Source organism: Homalodisca vitripennis, chromosome 6 (genome assembly GCF_021130785.1).
Source record: "Homalodisca vitripennis isolate AUS2020 chromosome 6, UT_GWSS_2.1, whole genome shotgun sequence".
Classification (NCBI taxonomy): domain Eukaryota; kingdom Metazoa; phylum Arthropoda; class Insecta; order Hemiptera; family Cicadellidae; genus Homalodisca; species Homalodisca vitripennis.
The window spans coordinates 30,723,769-30,743,135 of NC_060212.1; the positions used below are offsets into that span (position 1 = coordinate 30,723,769).

General features: G+C 35.4%; 1 protein-coding gene across 1 annotated transcript in view; it reads left to right on the forward strand.

The window, feature by feature from the left end:
- Positions 1-19,367, forward strand: part of LOC124364183 (collagen alpha-5(IV) chain) — a 191,027-nt gene that overhangs the window by 91,446 nt on the left and 80,214 nt on the right. Inside the window, exons 2-6 of the mRNA XM_046819468.1 lie at positions 12,584-12,778; positions 15,280-15,324; positions 15,596-15,817; positions 16,837-16,899; positions 18,167-18,418. Coding sequence (XP_046675424.1) covers positions 12,584-12,778; positions 15,280-15,324; positions 15,596-15,817; positions 16,837-16,899; positions 18,167-18,418 — 777 coding nt within the window. The remainder of the gene's footprint in view (positions 1-12,583; positions 12,779-15,279; positions 15,325-15,595; positions 15,818-16,836; positions 16,900-18,166; positions 18,419-19,367) is intronic.

Consider the following 19,367-nt stretch of genomic DNA (forward strand, 5'->3'; position numbering starts at 1 on the left):
AGGGTCACAGACAGGATTCGAACCTGCACCATCTCTAACTCAGACTCACAGTCCGACGTCTTAGACCGCTCGGCCACCGGCACTCCCATTTTTTAAATTATTTCCGTACTCTTTTTAAAAGTTCGAGGAGTTATTTCCCAGGTAAATTGGAGAAGCCAATCTCGTATTCTGCTCCTCCTGTTGGTGAAGGAAACTAGATTTTCCGGACATTAGCCATAGTTTAATGATTCAAAGAAACCATAACAGTACGTTTCGAGATCTGAAATCTGATATCTTCTTCAGGCAAATAACTAACCTAACACATAATAATTACAATCTAGGTTAAAATACGAACCATGACAGAGCGTTGTGACACGCATAAGTGAAAGAAACAGGATTTTCCGGACATTTGCATCGTTCAGTGAAACAATAAATCAGTAACACTACGTTTCGAGATCTGCAATCTGATCTCTTCTTCAGGTAAAGAACTAACCTAATACATAATATTACAAACTAGGTTAAAATAAACAAATCTTACCAAAGCGTTGTGGCACGCCTAAGTCAGGAATCACAACCTACATGTTGTTTGTCAACTTCACTAACTCTATAAACATGCACTTAATAAAAAACTATACAAAACACTAATCATTAAAACAGAACTACGGAATACAGGAAGAAGAGATCAGATTGCAGATCTCGAAACGTAGTGTTACTGATTTATTGTTTCACTGAACGATGACAAATGTCCGGAAAAATCCTGTATATATACCTTATTACTCTGTGTCACAACGCTCTGTTAGGATTGTAATTATGTGTTGATTAGTTATTTACCTGAAGAAGAGTTCAGATTGCTGATCTCGAAACGTAGTGTTCCTGATTATTTTTTTTTGTATCATTAAACGATGACAAATGTCCGAAAAATTCTGTTTCCTTCACAATCCTTTCATCGTCAAAAACAATCTACAAACCCCTGTTAGTATTTATTTCACTTCAATACTTATTATCGGAAGATGAGTTGGGTTACAGTAATGTAAGTTTTTCATTGATATTTAATTTATTATGCTAAAATAGGAAATGAAACATTTTATTTCACAAAACTGCTATAACCCCAAAAAGTTACAACAATCTTTAAAAATCTCTGAATACGTTTGGAAATTAACCATTTATTAAAATTAGTTATAAATCTATTTTAGTTAGGTCCCTTGAATGTATTTTCAGAGAGATCATTCACGGCCGCGTGTGGAACACAGTCACACGGGTTCATACTGATTCATTGCACTGAGTAGATCAGTACATCTACTGATCTACATATCTACTGAGTAGATCTACACCTCTCGACGAGACAGAACGATGACGTAATGTAGATGTACGGTTCTGTACGCGGCCGCGGGTAATGGATCGGCGTGACGTCACGGACCAGTCTGAATGTGAAGTTTTTGTGTGAATTTGGACCATTTCGGCAACCAAAAATTGGCTAAAAGCTACTGAGGATGGACTGTTAGTACCTAAAAACAAGCTTCGCTTTAAAAATGTCTCCAAGACTATTATTTCTTAGCTAGAGTTATCAATCAATTTTCCAATGACCAATGGCAATCAATGAGACCTGCAGTTTACTGGTCCCTTAGTAAGAGTTACTAATCAATATTTCAATCACAATCAATACAGACCTGCAATTTTACTGGCTCTAGCGAGAGTTATTAACCAATATTTCAATGGCAATCGATAAGACCTGCAGTTTACTGGTCTGTTAGTAAGAGTTATTAATCAATATTCCAATCGTAATCAATGAGACCTGCAGTTTTACTGGTTCTAGCGAGAGTTATTAACCAATATTTCAATGACAATCAATACAGACTTGCAGTTTTACTGGTTCTTTGTAAGAGTTATTAAGTAATGTTTCAATGGGCAATGGCAATCACTACAGACCTGCAGTTTTACTTGTCTTTATTAAGAGTTATTAATATTAATATATCAATGGCCAATGGCAGTCAATGAGACCTACAGTTTTACTGGTTCTTAGTAAGAGTTATTAATTAATATTTCAATGGCCAATGGCAGTCAATGAGACCTACAGTTTTACTTGTCTTTAGTAAGAGTTATTAATTAATATATCAATGGCCAATGGCAGTCAATGAGACCTACAGTTTTACTGGTTTTTAGTAAGAATTATCAATCAATATTCTAATGATTTTTTCCAGTAGTTTTACTGGTTTTTAACAAGAGTTTAATAAACACTCCAATAACCAAAGAGAATCCAGGGAGTCCTGCAGTTAACATGTGCAGTATTCCCCCTAATGTAAGCAGGTGTACCACTACAACACTACCAATATTCTTTACACCTCGCCTCCTGGCCTGTCTCTCACTCTCGAGTCTGGTGTCAAGGTTGTACGTCCCACACTCGACGTTTCTCTGCCTATATCTGTCGTCTTGCTCACAGTAGCTTACGTCAATCTGGACCCTACTTAATTTGATTATCTTCAGCGTGAATTTTCCCCTTATTGCTCTTTATAGTTGCTTTAATTTTGCCTTCATTTTTATCTCTGTAAACATTTTAGGATTGAAGAAATCAAATTATTCCTTTATAGTACCATAACTAGCTCTTATTTTTCTCATTTCAGCACTTGTGAATACAGTTTTATGTGCTATCGCTTTTTCAATTGAAGGAAAATGCCGCATATTCTTTTTCCTGACAAGAAATTTCAAAATTTAATTACATCATCGTAAGGTAAATATGTATATAAAATTTATTCTGAGGCTATTTAATGAACACGTTATCAATAAAATTTACTGGTTTTGAATAAATTTTGTGTTGTGTTCTGTTGTCATAAAGTATTTAAAAATAAGATGAATTTACGGTTTATGTTTGTGGGAAAGAACGTATTAGTTTCACTTCAAGGTCTGATAGTGAAAATACTCACGCTTAATTGAGAGCACCTTGTGTATGTAGCCTACGTATATGGGCAAAGTATTTCATTCAATTTCATCATTCCAATCTTGCCTAAATAAGGTGTCACTTTTTATTCGGAATCCTTACCTAATTAACGGTCAATTTAATCCAAAAGGGACATAAACCAATGAATTTAACTAAGGTAAACATTTAAAAATAAATATGATAATTTAGGTAAATATTTGTATGAATATTAATAGTTACTAGCTTTACGAGGGTTCTTTCCCACCCGCCATGTCTTAACATTCGTCCAGACACAATTCAACTGTTTGTTTGAATCTATAAATAGAAAATGTTACGTATTGATACATTCAAAATCACTAAAACACCCATGTTATATACAAGCATAAGACGTTTGCATTAAATCGAGTGTATATCCTTTTCTGCCAACGGAAACAAGGGAGAGAAGGTGAAAATGGAAAAAAAATTGAAATTGCTCTCACCAGTGGCGTAACTACGGGAGGGAAAGACCCCTTCCAAACCCCTATAAATGTAAATATTCGTACAACAGTCATCCAGCTTGTTTGAAAAACAGCAGCCAAATGCTTAAATTTGGATTAAGCTAATCTAACATATTAAAATTTAGATTTATTCGATTCGTTCAGTATGGGGTGTTCTTCAATCATATTCATTCCCCTCAAAGCCAAGTCTTAGTTACGTCACTGGAACTCACATGCTGACACTTAATTTACCAATCTCTCACACCTGATATTAATCATCAATCAATCAATCAATCATATTTTTATTGCTTTCAAACAATTTTACATTGTATTTGCAAACGTCAATAAATAAAGCTAAAAATCATATTACATCTAGAGACTCATTATATCTCATTAGCCTCGGGAATCTCCAGTGAGACATCTAAACAACTGAAATGTGAGACTAAAATAGCTCTCTGAGAGGGTATTAAGTGATCGTGTACATAGAAGAAAGTTTAGCATTAGCCACGTACTTCCGGACACGGCAGGTTGCCCCACTACGTTAGGTTAGGTTAGGTTATGTTAGGTTAGTTTAAGTTATGTTAGATTAGTTTAGGTTATGTCAGATTAGATGAGATTAGTTTAGTTTAGGTTAGGTTATGATATATTATATTATATTACTTTATAACCTTCGTAGCGTGCAAACCAACGAATGCAGAAATTCCATTAAAACCGGTGGCAATAACACTCAGATCGTTGCCTCTTCTGCAAAGCACAAGGATTTACGTCGCTTCCGATTAGTGTCGAACAGCTGCTCTTTTACAAGTGTTTTGTAATAAGCTCATAGTCCTCTTTGTAAATGTTACCAAACGTACTAAAAAAGGCCAAAATTGTAGTGTAAAATGATTTTAATTAGTGCATTTCAATTCATTCTTTTAGTTTTTTTAAACACCTCGTAGCAGAGATTGGTCTAATGACATTCACCAATTCGAGAATATATTTTAATGTGTCCGTTCACCCTTCGGTTGATAATCTAATTACAATACAATGCAGAGAAAATAAGTGTTAATGTGGTTAAAAATGATGGTATATCGGTGAGTGACAATAACACGATTAATATTTTCGTGTTTATCGAATCCGTATTGTATTAAAATATACTATTTTCTGGACTGTTTGATCATTAAAGACCATTGCATTTATTCAATATTAAAAACTTCCCAATGTAACTTAAACTGTAAATAAAGTAATTTATCAAAAACCATGACAGGTCATCCTGAATTTAAGGGTGGAAAAAAATTACACATGTCCTCTTGGTTCCATCATGACCCGACAATCCTTAAAGTCCACCACGCCTCTAATTAAATTAAAATTACACGAACAAATTTTCTTTAAATATAAACTAACACAGTGTATTAGAGAAAAATAGGGTTACCAAGAGCTACGGAAATGGTGCTTTTGATGTATGGTCACAACAATTATCGTGTTATCACTTCAAACACATACATAATGTCATTACTACACTAGAGCAGACCGTACCAAAATAGCTGATGACATTTGATGCGGTGTTGCCACATCGCTGTGGACCATCAGCTAAGTCCTCGCTATGACATGTTATGGCTACTACTGTTTTCGACACATAACGGTGGGAAGGGGTGATTCAATATAAATGTTGAGTTTAGGTCCAGTTCACCTCTTAGCACAGTGTTTGAAATCTGACGCTGTAACAGACTTGACACTCTAAACAAATTTGGTGACGAAGTATTTCAAAACGAACTCCTTTATTGTTTCCTCGTCAGATACAACCCACCCTTCCCACCATAGCTACGTCATGTGTAGAAAACTCGATTGCTCCACCGTGCTTTGGAATCGTGCCAAAAACATCGTAGTGCACTCAATTATGCACCTGATGAGACAATTAGAATACCTCATCACCTAGATTACATCCTATTTTGTAATCTAGGTGTCTCTTATGTCGAAACGATGCAAGGAGTTCGTTTTGAGCTTCTTAATCACCGACTCTTTTCGTCTTTTCAGACGAACAAGACTCCAGATTCCAGGAGTCAAGTGAACTGGAGCTACACTCAACATTCACACTATCTGTTTGATTCACTTATGTACTGTCTGCAAACATATGGGTGGAAACAAACATACTTATTTGTCTTACAGGTGTAATATGGTATGGGATTAATCAGTAACTGTTCCTATACTTAAAACTGACAACAGTGTTGCGCACGGGTTAGAATTAACCGTCAGGCTATTTTGGTACGGGTTGCTCTAGTTTGTTACGTCAATCGAGTGTCCTATTCATAAGATTAACGAGCAGTAACGATTTCCACAGTTCACTAAAAAGAACAAGTTCCCCTTATCCTGTTATCGTGTGAAAGAAAGACGAGACCCAGGTATAGAAAATACAGAAGCCTGCAGCAAATAAAGCATTCAAAGTGCTCTACAGGTTTAAAATCCATGCTGTCTTTTGAGTACGCTACTCTTCCCGTATTTGGAGCCACCATTGTAATTTTTCCAAAAGCACAATACTAAGGTAAGACCCAGAGGAACACCGTGAAGAGAGATGCAGGCCGTGTGTATTTGTTTAGCCCGTTACTGTCAACACCGCCCTCTATATTATGTTTTGCCGGTGGCTCTGACCTGACCCCGTACTAAGAGCTGGTCGGAGCCTGCCCAAGTAAACACTACAAGGAATAAACACTCTTAAGAGTCGCAGCTGGTGCATTGCTTTCTCGCTCGACTGTATCGCGCTATTCCAATACATTCCACACTTTATTGGTACAGCCAATGACGCAGACTTATTAACGTCGACCGCATATTGACACGTTCATATTACATGAATCAGCTTCATTATCGTTCGTGATTTGATGTAATAACTACGCAATAAAACACCTCGCAGATCCGAATGAAATGTACATTTCGTAATCAGAATAAATAAGTTCTTTGAAAAAAAAAATTGAATCCTCTCCAAAGTCACAACCTATTTTTCGTCGATTTCAAGATATGAATTTACTCGTAAACAATTCGCAATGAAAAAACAATGGACCAATGACGCTTGACTCGTTTATAACTTATGCGTGTTTTAAAAATTGTGTATTTCCGATTATAATCGCTTCCGTGAAATATTCTTGAACACGTTATTGAGGAGATGATAGCTTCAGTGGATTCTATATATCACAGAGGTTTAGCACATGGCCGATGTGACGTAGAATCCTTGAAGCCGTTCACTGCTTACTTTATTTCTTCTGCACTTCCCTGTTCAACGTTATATTAAGTGTAGACCCTATCAGCAATACATTCACTCTTCCCACATTTGGACGACGAATAGTGCATATAAAATATTAACATTATTACCGATCATTGTAAGCGGGAAATATTATTATTTGTGTTCCTGTGGAACATTCAATGCCTCAAACATTGTTATGCGATTTGTTATCAATTATTTAACATGTTGGTGTATATTTTGCGGATGGGATGAACATACTAAATGTGTATCGTACGTTGTTGAGATTGTTTGGCTCCAATTCCATGAGAGGAAATCAAGTAAGTCATTTGTCCTCTAAATTTTGGCGCACACGTTTTTGAATTGCTTCTCATGCCAGGAATGTATAGGAAATTTTGAAACTAATGAAAAAAATGTTATTTGCTCCAAACCTCCTATAAAACATAAAAACAATTTAAATCGTTGAACTTAATTATAAAGAGGTGAATTTGGTAGTTTGGTTAGATTTTTCGGATGGACTGTACAGCAAACCTGTTTCCTCTTATGTTAGCACGACTACGAATGTCTTTAATCCGTTCAATAATTTGGTAGTTTGGTTAGATTTTTCGGATGGACTGTACAGCAAACCTGTTTCCTCTTATGTTAGCACGACTACGAATGTCTTTAATCCGTTCAATAATTTGGTAGTTTGGTTAGATTTTTCGGATGGACTGTACAGCAAACCTGTTTCCTCTTATGTTAGCACGATTACGAATGTCTCTAATTCGTTCAATAACTTGGTAGGAAGGTAAGATTTTCCGGATGGACTGTACAGCAAACCTGTTTCCTCTTATGTTAGCACGATTACGAATGTCTTTAATCCGTTCAATAATTTGGTAGTTTGGTTAGATTTTCCGGATGGACTGTACAGCAAACCTGTTTCCTCTTATGTTAGCACGATTACGAATGTCTCTAATTCGTTCAATAACTTGGTAGGAAGGTACAATTTTTGGGATGGACTGTACAGCAAACCTGTTTCCTCTTATGTTAGCACGACTACGAATGTCTTTAATCCGTTCAATAACTTGGTAGGAAGGTACAATTTTTGGGATGGACTGTACAGCAAACCTGTTTCCTCTTACGTTAGCACGATTACGAATGACTTTAATCCGTTCAATAACTTGGTAGGAAGGTACAATTTTTGGGATGGACTGTACAGCAACCCTGTTTTCTCTTATCTTATTGCGATTACGAATGTCTTTAATCCGTTCAATTATTTGGTAGGCTTATAGAACAGCAAACCCGTTTCCTCTTATGTTATCACTGTTGCGAACGAGCACCAATCAGGTGAGGCAACCCTGATCTGGGTGGTAACCGTGATGATCGTCTGAGCCAGTGATAACAATTCTGGGTATTTCCCAATGACCTGGATTCCCTCGATCGCCTTATCAGTGCACAATGCCGAGCGAGCTGTGGAGCCGAGGGTCGTCGCCCTCCCAACCCAGATAGTCTTAGTGACGACACTTGTCCTGATAACCCCACAATATCGCACTATCTGGGGTCGCTGCATCCGTCTTCCGCTCCCTGGCTGTCCGCCCGGCGGCGACGTGTTCCATATTAGTGGAACACCGTGCTCCAAGGGAGGCCGAGATTGGAGCAGGACCCAGGCGCCAATGGGTGAAAGCGATCGCTACAACCCCCAGCTAGGCCGTTGTTTTCATTTCATAGCAGGAAGATGAAAGGACGTGTTCGATCATTAATATCATTTGAAGAATAACAATATCAAGTAGACATTGTCAAAGATTAATATTTGGTTCAATCAAAACAAGTTTTGAAAACAGCTTTATAAATAATACTCGTATGTTCTAATACGGGTGGAAATTTTCACTTGCTTAGTTCAACTAGCAATGTATTTAACATTGTATTTTGATTTTGATATAAAACACATTTTATCTAACACCTACGTATGTGTAACACCTTTTTAACTATGATTCCCAAATTGTTAAAATTACTTCGTTTCATCTTTTTGGTAGTTGCGTACTTTACCGAATCCAACATGGAGGGCGGTTATGTATTTTTGTTTCGAAATCCATGTGAGTATCTTAAGGAATAACAATATAAAATTGATATTGTTAAAGATGAATCTTTTTTTCAATGAAAACAAATATGTTAATACACTTCTAAACATATGTTTTCTAATATATATATTGAAATTTTCACTCTCTTAGTTCAGCTAGCAACGCGTTTAACATTTTAAAACACTTTATTTGGCTTTTGGTCCAAAACATATTTTATCTAACCCAAATATCTACTCATATGTGTGTTTTAAGTAAAACCTTTTTAACTTTGATTCCCATACTTTGATTCAGCTTGTTGATAGTTGCATCTTTTGCCAAACGCAACATAGAGGGAGGTTACATATTTTTGTTTCGAATTCATTTGTATTGAAAAAAAGCGAAAGAAGTCCTTGGGAGGAGTATTTTGGTACTTCGGTTTGAAAAATGAAGTATTCATGTAGCCGATTGGAAACTTCTAAGTACCTCATCGTAGAACAATTAATTAGAAACAAAACTGGGTTCTAAGGGTGTATATTAAACGGCTTTTAATAAATTGTGTTTCTTATATAGAGAGTATTTCAAAACAAGATGATTGTACGATTTGTGTTTATTAGAAGAACCGTCTTAATTTCACCTGAAGATCAGTCAGACAGTGAAAATATTTACGCTTCAATCGGAGCACCCTGTGTACATAAAAGGTGTTTGAAAAGTCTGGGTACGGCTTAATATTTTACAAACCATAGCAGATGATGTGTTTTCACTGATGATGTGTTTTCATATTTAATTAGCAAATTATGTCATAAATTTATAACACAATAAATCAAATCTAAAATGAGTTCGTCGTCTTTATGTTTATGAATTAATTAAGTTCTACCATTGTTCTTTGTTGGTGAAATAAAACTTACCACTTAATGTTTTTAATTAAATTTTTTTGTTATTTTTTATAAATACTAATCAGTGAAACCATTGGTTAGTAGAGTGAAACGCCGCCTACCGCATCAGAATATGACGATCCAGTCAGAAATGGCAGCGCATAATGTACTTCACAATGTGTACCTAAAACAACCCGCCACTTCTGATTGGATAAACCTTTTGAGATGCGGTTTGCGGCATTCAACTCTACTAAGTGAGCTCTTTCAAATGAGGTATCACTCGACCCATGCTTTCATTTAAGATTTCCATGTTTTCCTCTGTGGGCCGTCTCCCCATGGTTGTCATGTCATGGTAATAGCAAGGAAAAATAGTTTACATAGCCATATGACACTGTGCAAAGTTTATAGATGTTATCTGCTATGGTTTGTAAAATATTAAGCCGTACCCAGACTGACTTATCAAACACCTTGTATGTATAAAATTATGGTATTTCTTAAATGTCATCTCAACAAGTTGTCAATTTTAAGTTAAGGGGTCAAGATTAATGGGGTGTCATTACAGTATCCCTTCGGTTGTTTATGGATTTGACGGTGGAAAGGATACCCAATTAGTTGTAAATTTAATTCAAAAGGAGCTTGAAGCAATGGTTTTAATTAAGGCGTCAAATGAGTTATTTCGCGTTGTACTCGTTTATGACACCAGAGCCAACGACCTCAACAAATTAGGAAACATTTCCATCGTTCAGTGAAACAAAAAATCCTTTGCTATTGGCCTCTGGTCAGTCGTAGGTGGTTGGTCAACGAATGCAGATGTGTTGTGACCTGTATTCTATAGTTCAGTTTTAATAATTAGTGTTGTGTTTAGTTTTTATTAAGTACATGTTTTAGAGTTAGTGAAGTTGACACACAACATGGTGGTTGTGATTCCTGACTTAGGCGTGTCACAAAGCTCTGGTATGATTTGTTTATTTTAACCTAGTTTTTAATTGTGTGTTAGGTTAGTTATTTACCTGAAGAAGAGATCAGATTGCAGATCTCGAAACGTAGCCTAAGTGTTACTATTTTTTTTTTTTTTTTTTCACTGAACGATCGCAAATGTCCGGAAAGATTCCGTTTCCTTCACAATCCTTCCATCGTCGAAAATAAAATTTAAACAAAAAGACGTTTCAAGTATTGACGTAAGAATAAGACACGGTCGTTTAATATTTCCCAAGCTGGGATGCATGTCATGGACCATGAAAGCCTCTTGATTGAGTCAAGGGCGGGGGTGGATATCGGCCCTTTGTCGTCTTGACTCTGAGAACACAATCATCTTAGATGTCAACAACCAATTGCCCTCCCCGGGAAGGGACAAACCTTCGTTAGCGGCTCGTTTATCGTGTTTTTTTACTTACTTCTTGGCTGTGATGAAAACCCACCAAACGTCGTGATCGTTTATTGCAAGGTAAGGTTGAAATGCAAAGATTGATTTAAACCCAACACTGAATTTTGAGGTAATCATTTGCAAGATCTCAAGGACGTTTTACTGTTTCAGTTAACAAATCTTTTATTCTACTACTCTGAAAGCAAATTTCCAGGTGTGTTTTCATAACATGCTGTTTAATTAGCTAGGTTTTGGATTATATACTCGGAAGATGGAAAAATACTCAAGGTTGCGACTTTTTACAAAATATAATTTAGATTTTATCTATGGTTCTTAACTATTTTTACTGTATAAATTAGGATAAATACAGGATTTCAAATTTTGACCTTTTCTGATGGGGGCATCTGAAGTGTGTCCTGTAATTTTATCTTAAATCTAAGTATATCGCTGAATGAATTTTGGATAATTCTATATTATAGTTTTTTTATGTGCGCCATTTGTTAATCAACCAAACAAATTGTAATAGTCTATTTGTTATGTAATTTGTTTACATCTCCTTTTTAATTTGCCAACTTTCTTTTTCTACATAAGCTATATTTATTTCTAATTTCTGATTTTTAATGTCTCTATTAACTAAATGTTATAAGGTATTCCATGCTCTAGTCTTGCTCTAGTTTCTTTTCCTTTATGGATTTAATTTTTTTTTATTATTTCATTTGTTAATGCAAATTTTGTTAATGTTGTGTATTCATTCCCTTTATTTTATTTTATTAATTTTAGCAAATAATTAAATTCAATTTTAGCAAATTCTGGGATAATTTCCTAGAAAAATATTTTACATTTATACTTGTATGGGAATAAACGCAATCAATCAATAAATGCTTATTATATGAAGCTCATGAATCGATTTACCATACAGGTTTCTTTAAATATCTTGGACAAGATACATAAATATGTAGTCTTTCTACTTTAGTCAAAATCCATCTGCTTTTGGAGATAATTTTCTACATTTTAATATGCAACAACACATCACAAGCTTTCTTCAGACACGTAACAATCTCTACTTTTCCTTTTTCTATCTGCAATCAGTCCAAAATTAGCAGGATTGGAACTTTAACAACCATTCCAAAACATTGGTTTTATTAGCTCCCATTATCTACACAGCATTACACTACTCTCTTATTCAAGTACATTTACCTTTAACAATATTTCTTTACAATTTTTTTTTTTGGAAAACAACCAGTAACTATAATTCTTTCATGGATGAAGCTCTGGTCCAGAACTATTTATCACATTAATCAGGCTAGGCTAGAACTTATTTGTTAGCGCAAAATGTATTGTCCAAACTGGGATTTGAACCTAGATATCTGGAGAGATAGGTTGAGGCACTAACAATTTATCTACCAGGAACAATGCAGTGACTAGTAATTTCATAATATAAAATTAATTCACTCACAACTAGATCACTCCTAGTTATTCTTGCACCAAAATGTAGTTTCCTCCTAAAAAAGATTTTACAGCTTGGAGATGCCGTTTTGGCTTTTCTGTCGACCCACAATCAATAAAATTATTGAACGATTATATTAAGACACATGAAGTATAAGTGTTTTTCCTCATACAATTTTTTATAAAATTGTACATTTTAGCATTAATCACCCTTCTCTGCATTAAGGTTCAAAATATTGTTATTTATTTTGTTGTGTAGTACCTATTGTAATTATCTCCATATGTGTTCCAGGCTTGTCAAGGATGTTCGAATCCATTCACATGCGACTGTACCGGCATCAAAGGAGAGCAGGGAGAGCTGGGGATACACGGGCTGCCGGGACAAGAGGGACCTCCTGGAGAAATTGGCCCGGACGGACCCTTTGGACCAAAAGGAGAGAAGGGGCGCATGGGAGAATTTGGAGAGGGTGGGGAAAAAGGCTATAGAGTAAGTAAACTGACACAGCTTTAATAATACTTTCTCTATTTTCTAATTAGTTCTGCTATGTTTTTTTTATAAATATTGCTATAATAACACTGATATGTCCTTTAGGTCCTGCACTCAGCAGTTTATCATCCTTAGAGAAGTTGTATCATTGTATTTATGTTTTCAATTAAAATTCTAAATTTTCTAGAAGGTTTTTGGATGAAATCAGTCTTCCAAATGATAGACTAGTATTATAATTACTTGCATGCATTACAAAATACTTGTTTCGATTATCATTAAAACTGTACTGACCTTATTATTTTAAATAATTTTCATGTAATTCATGAGTGGAGAAACGTGTACATGAGAGGGGACGTAGTTGGTAATGAAGAGGGAGATGTTAGGTTGAAGCCCTTGACCACTCCAGCCAGGCATCTTTCCTTTTATCATTATATCCTTCTTCCAATATTCCTTTATCTTGTAAATCTGTAAACAACTTTAACCATCTCCTTCCTCTCTGCAGCACAATAATCTCTAGTTTAATTTTTCCTTTACACAACTTCTTGTAGTTTGGACATTTCCTCCTATTATGTCGGTAGTCTGCACATCCTTTCCCCTTGCAGTTTATTTTCTTCGCAGTCTTTAAAGTCATGTTCTTTGCCACTGAGAGACCAACTGGGCTTCATCATATTTCAGTGTTTTGCTATGTATCCGAATCTCTGGCATCAGCAGCATCTTGCCAAGTCTATATACTCCTTAACCCCCCAGTTATGCCTTCCTATAGCCAATACCAAGCAGGGATCACTTCTGGCTGGTTTATACTTTCCAGTTGAACCTACCACTGGGCATAGCAAAAACCGGTGTGTCTCTTAAATCTGGACAACCTTATGGATGTCCAGGACCGCACATCACTAACCGCAAATGTCAAGTTTCTGGGGTACAAGGGCAATTCGATAGGTCTTGTCTACTGTGGGAGATGACTGTTGGAGTTTGGTGGGCTTCGTTCCCTAACTATCAGAGGTTCTTGCTAGCCTCAACAAGGTGTACCACTCCTACCTGCTTTAACTGGAGAGGCTGGTTCAGATCTGGTCTCCCCTTCTACCGGTGGGACATGACTTTGAGATTAGTGCCCTAATTCTTCTTCATGGATCTTGATAGGAGGTGGCCCCTGCCCCCTAACCTTACCCATCCTGAATATCCTGTTACTCCGGAAGCAGCGCTAAGGTTCTTACAGGTCTAAGTGCAATTTATAAGCTTCTTGTCCTAAGAAAACAAAAAAAAATGAAACTCTGATGGCCTTCTTCTTCCATCTTCAGAAATTCAAATGATGTCTTGGAGGAATCTTTATGGTGCTTCCTCTGAGTAGTTGAGAACCTAGTCCCAAGATGTCTCCACTCTGAGATGACTAGCTTTGCAAACTTCATGAAATCATGTTGTACAAAAAGACTGTAGCATTAACTTCCAGGATCCCTTCACAAACCCTTCATAATTATTACAAACTGCAAACAAAGAATATTGTTGTATACCTTGCACAGCTGTTACCAGTGTGTCCAGCCCAGGCATGCCACTGGAACTGGACTGAATATTTAAATGCTTTCCTCTTGTAGTACTATTCTTGTTGGGAATAGTTGATTTGAATGTGGATCATTTACATAATTCTGACCTTGTTTTTCAAGTGACGCTAGAGTTCAACCAGACTGTCAGCACACTGACATTTGGGTTTCAAAAACCCTTTGCCATTTTTGCTCCCTTCATTGCCAACACTAAAAAAAACATAATACCCTGTATAACACATGAAGAATAATAAAGAGGTTTCACTTCTGGCTGGTTTATACCTTCCAGTTCAACCTACACTGGGTAGAACAAAAACCGATGTGGACTTCAATCTGGGGACTGTATGGATGTCCAGGAGTGACACATCACTGGTTAATTATGCAACACTGTGGTTGCAAGTGTTGAGATATTAGGTAGGGTGCTGCAAGGGTATATTGATAGGACTAATCTACTCCTGGGGAGGGCTGTTAGAGTTGGTTGGGCTCCTTAAGTGTTAAAGGCAGTTGCTAGCCTTAAGGTCATAACAGCATAACATAATGTCATGCCACCCCTGCCCGATTTGATTGGAGAGGTTGGTACAGAGCTAGCCTCCTCTTCTTTCAAGGAGGCATGACTGAAATTAATGCCCCAAATCCTTCTAATCGATCTCAATAGGAGAGGGCCCTTACCCCAAACACACCTATCCAGAATATCACTCTGGAAGCAGCGCAACTAGTCCTTTTAGGAGTACTGTAAGTGCAATTTCTCAGCTTCTTGTGCCAAGAGAACACAAAAAAATCTATTAAGAATTGTTAGCCAAGTGATTCATTATCAGAAGCCAACTATTATTCTAATTGGCCCGTATATATTTGTCTAAAGATCAACATGAATTAAATACAAAAATTATTTTTATAAAGTAATGAACGATGTAGTAGTTTTGACATCCTAACAGTTGAAGTGTGTAACATCTTATGTTAAATGTGTTCTAGGGCGACATAGGCTACCAAGGTGTTCAAGGACCCCCAGGAATTCCTGTAAGTCAACATTTTTTTACTACAATATTTTATAATTATTTTAACTGTTATAATTTTCTCATTAAAAAAGTTGTTGTTTAAATGTAACGATTCTACCAAGAGCTTACTGCTTAGTGTAGCTGTTAGAAGCTCAGTTTTTGTGTTATTCTTTTATATTTTCATGCATCCAAATCTTTCCTGGCTTGTTAAAATATTTTAAATAAAGTATAAAAAAAATAATTGTATTATATTTACCTCCAAATCAGCAAAGGATTTAACATCTGTATTACAGGGATATCCAGGAGCATCAGGAGTCATGGGCCCACCAGGACTGGAAGGTTGTAATGGAACAGATGGCAGACCGGGTGGTCCAGGTTATCCTGGGGTACCAGGGCCCCGTGGAGATCCAGGACAGGATGGACGCAAAGGACCCCCTGGGGAGGCAGGAGAAGGTGGTATTAACAGTCCAGGAGCCAAGGGTGACCGAGGAGAGAGTGGCCAACCAGGATTGCAGGTAAATCAATTTAAATTATCATATAAATTATCATTAATTTTCAATCAATACGCGTATACTATGCGTTAGACTATGTACAAACTTTTGATTTGTTTCAAGTAAACTGATGTAAAATACAATGGAACGCTGATAATAAATGTAAACTTTTAACTAAATGGCCTGTAAATATACTTTATACAAACTAAATACTAGTGAGGCAAATATTTAGTATTAATTAGGTATTCCTACCTCCATCAAATCCAAAACTAACCATGAGGTGTCAAAAGTTACAAGTTTTGGAAATCAATCCATCACAGACTACAGGATAAAATATGATCCACCGAATGGCTTTGTTCCTTTAATAAAATCATATAACACACATAACGCAACAAACACTCATTAAAAAAAGTATTAAAAGTTTGTAGGCCTACATATACACGGCACAACAGCAGACTGAAACCTTCTGTTGTATCTTCTATATATAGGCTTACAAATTTTTAATACATTTTTGTGAAATGAGTGTTTGTTGTGTTATGTATGATATATGATATGCTTAACCAGTATGAATTAAAAAAAAAACTTGAATGTGTGACCAACAAAACAGATTTTTAGATAGCAAAATCCTACAAAAATAAATAACTAATTATGTGGATATACTAGCAAACCTTACTGTACATACTGAATTAAAATACAAATTCTTACATTAACATTCATTTTTTTTAAGTATTATTTGTTAAAAAAAAACAGAATAAAATTTTAACAAAACATTCAAAATAGTTTTTGTCATTTTGTGTAAAACCTTTTTTCTTTCATTTTTTTAATAGGGTGAAAATGCCAATAATGTACAAGTTATACTCTTTTCTATCCCAACTTGTGCCTTTAAAAAAATAAAGCTCTAATTTAAATTACTGAAAATACATCCAAAATACACTATTGTAAATATGGCGTGTTCCATAGCCGTCAAAATTGTGAACTCAGTATTTAGGTTATGGCAAGTTTTATTACAACTATTTAAATAATTTGCTTTTGTGTTTTCACAGGGTCCAGTGGGTTATCGGGGACAGGAAGGGCCAAGGGGACCACCTGGTCTAGCAGGCGATATGGTAATTATTTAATTTTTATTCTTAAAATTTTTGGCAGTTGGACTATTATTTACATTAGACCGTCTGTTAAACATTAAAATAGGCTATTAATTTTAAGTACTAAGTATACTTTGGATTAGTAAGATAAGCCTGAAATAAAATTAGGTATACAACAGAAAGAATAACCACATCTTTCCATAACAATACTATTCTTTTAACGGTAACGTTCCATAATTCCTTCACACTTCAATGTCCTTTTGTCCAGGCTGTAAGTGTACAAAATGTAAGTTAGCAATAATAAATAGGTTTTAAATCATCAAAAATCTTTTCTTGTGAAACAATATATTAGAGCATCTATTATAACTAAATGGTTTAATAAATTCAGATCCAATCTGTGAAATACTTATTGCACATGATTTTATTTACAAATTAAACAATTAAAACAAGTGTTATGAAATGACCTTGAGTTTACCTCATAAGAACTATGTTAAACTGCAAACATCCTTAGCCTTTGTTTTTGGTTGTTTCATTTTAAAGTTACAATTAATAGGCATTCAAACATTTATTTTAGTTCTTTTGAAATAAAGTAGGTATGCACTTTTTCAATATTTAAATAATGTAGTTCAACACCTTTTTGACAATGTTTCCCGTTATAATTAATATGCATTCAAACATTAATTTATTTTAGTCCTTTAAAATCAAATATGCAATTTTTCAATATTTAAATAATGTAGTTCAACATTTTTTGACAATTTTCCCCGAATAAGTAACAATAATTTTGAATAGCCTAAAAGAGGTTTAACCCTACAACTGCTATCTATATCACTTAAAAGTGCTACCCCATTTTCAAGCGTATGATATAGCATATGACCGAATTAGTACTTTCAGTTCTAGCAGTGCGTAAAGGAATCTTTCCTATTTTTAATTTACAAAGAGTGCCAATATTGAATACATTTTTCATTTGTAACATGACAAAATCAAAAAGATATGTTACAGTGGGATGCAGCACTGAGGGTTTTCAATGTTCTAATAGGGCTAAAACCAAGATGGCTACCAGTGTAGCTAGGGTTTAAGAATGATTGAGTGGTTGATATTACCCAAATTATAGAATAGTTTGGTAGGCATTAGAAATCAGTGTAGAGGCAAACATTTCTATAAATATATAAATTAGTTAAATTTAAACATTTACTTACTGTATATTTATGATGTTGGCAAACCTGTGACCAATGATAAACTTCAAGAGTGAGTTAGCTTGTATTAATCATATTTTCACTGTTTTGACTTGTAGGGTCTGAGAGGGGATCCAGGGCTTCAAGGGCTGAGAGGAGACGATGGGGACATGAAGCCAGGGAAGAAGGGTATGAGAGGAGATCAAGGACAACAGGGAGAGCCCGGACCTCCCGGAACACCAGGGAATGGTGTGCCCTTTGGTGGTACTGAGACCTCCAACACCTTCAAGGGACCCAAGGGATTTCCGGGGCAAAAGGGAGACTCTGGAATGCAGGGCATCAAGGGTGAAATAGGAGCCAGAGGCCCTCCTGTAAGCACTTAGGTTATAAAAGAAGATACCACAAAATTTTGTTACCTGTATAATAAATCTTAAGTACATATTTCACCTAAAATTTCATTTTATATCAAATAGCTTATTACATTACTTTACAAGTTACAGTAGTTTTCAGTTTAATTAAAAAGTATTAATGTTATAGTTGATTTGTTTATGTTAAACCACTTGTTTTGGATGTTAAAAGCAATTTTTGCTCAGATATTTTGTCTTTTCTCACATATATACGTTCTGAGTAATATATCAATTTAAATGTAAAGTAATGCATTCCAACATAAATCCAAAGTATCAAAAAAGTATGAAAGTGTGATTTTATGAAACTTCTCACTGTAAATAAAGAAGGACATGATTTTTAAATGATCACCCATTTTACATTTTCATTTTGCTTGGTAGTGTTTTAAAGGTTTAACTTTACAAGGTGGAAAATTTGCCAAGCATATCAACAAAGAATGTGAAAAACTATTATAAAATAAGTCCTTTATAGTAACTCTTCATCTGCTCAAGAAGGCATCAACCCTTGTGCCCTTAAGAAATCTTAAATGAAACCATCAATCAAGCTGCATGTTAAGCAAAAATGGATATGAGAACAATCCAATTTCTTAGTGGTGGCTCAAACAAATGGTTTCATAGTAAACTTCCAGGATGTAGTTTATTAAAATTCTAAAAGAAAAGTTTCAGTGGTTTAACTGATTGGTAAAGCAATGTTTGCTACCAAAAGTTTAGCGGCATTGCAGAATAAAATTAGAGTAATTAATGAAAAATTGTATTATTTTAAACACGAAGTGTTTGTATAAGAAATGAACAATAAGTGGCTGATACTAATGACTTTTCAACCCATGGGACAGATTTTCTTAATTTATTTTCCATTAGGTGCAGACAATTTTTCATCAAATGGTTTATCCATGTTGTGACAGTGATGGCAAACAAA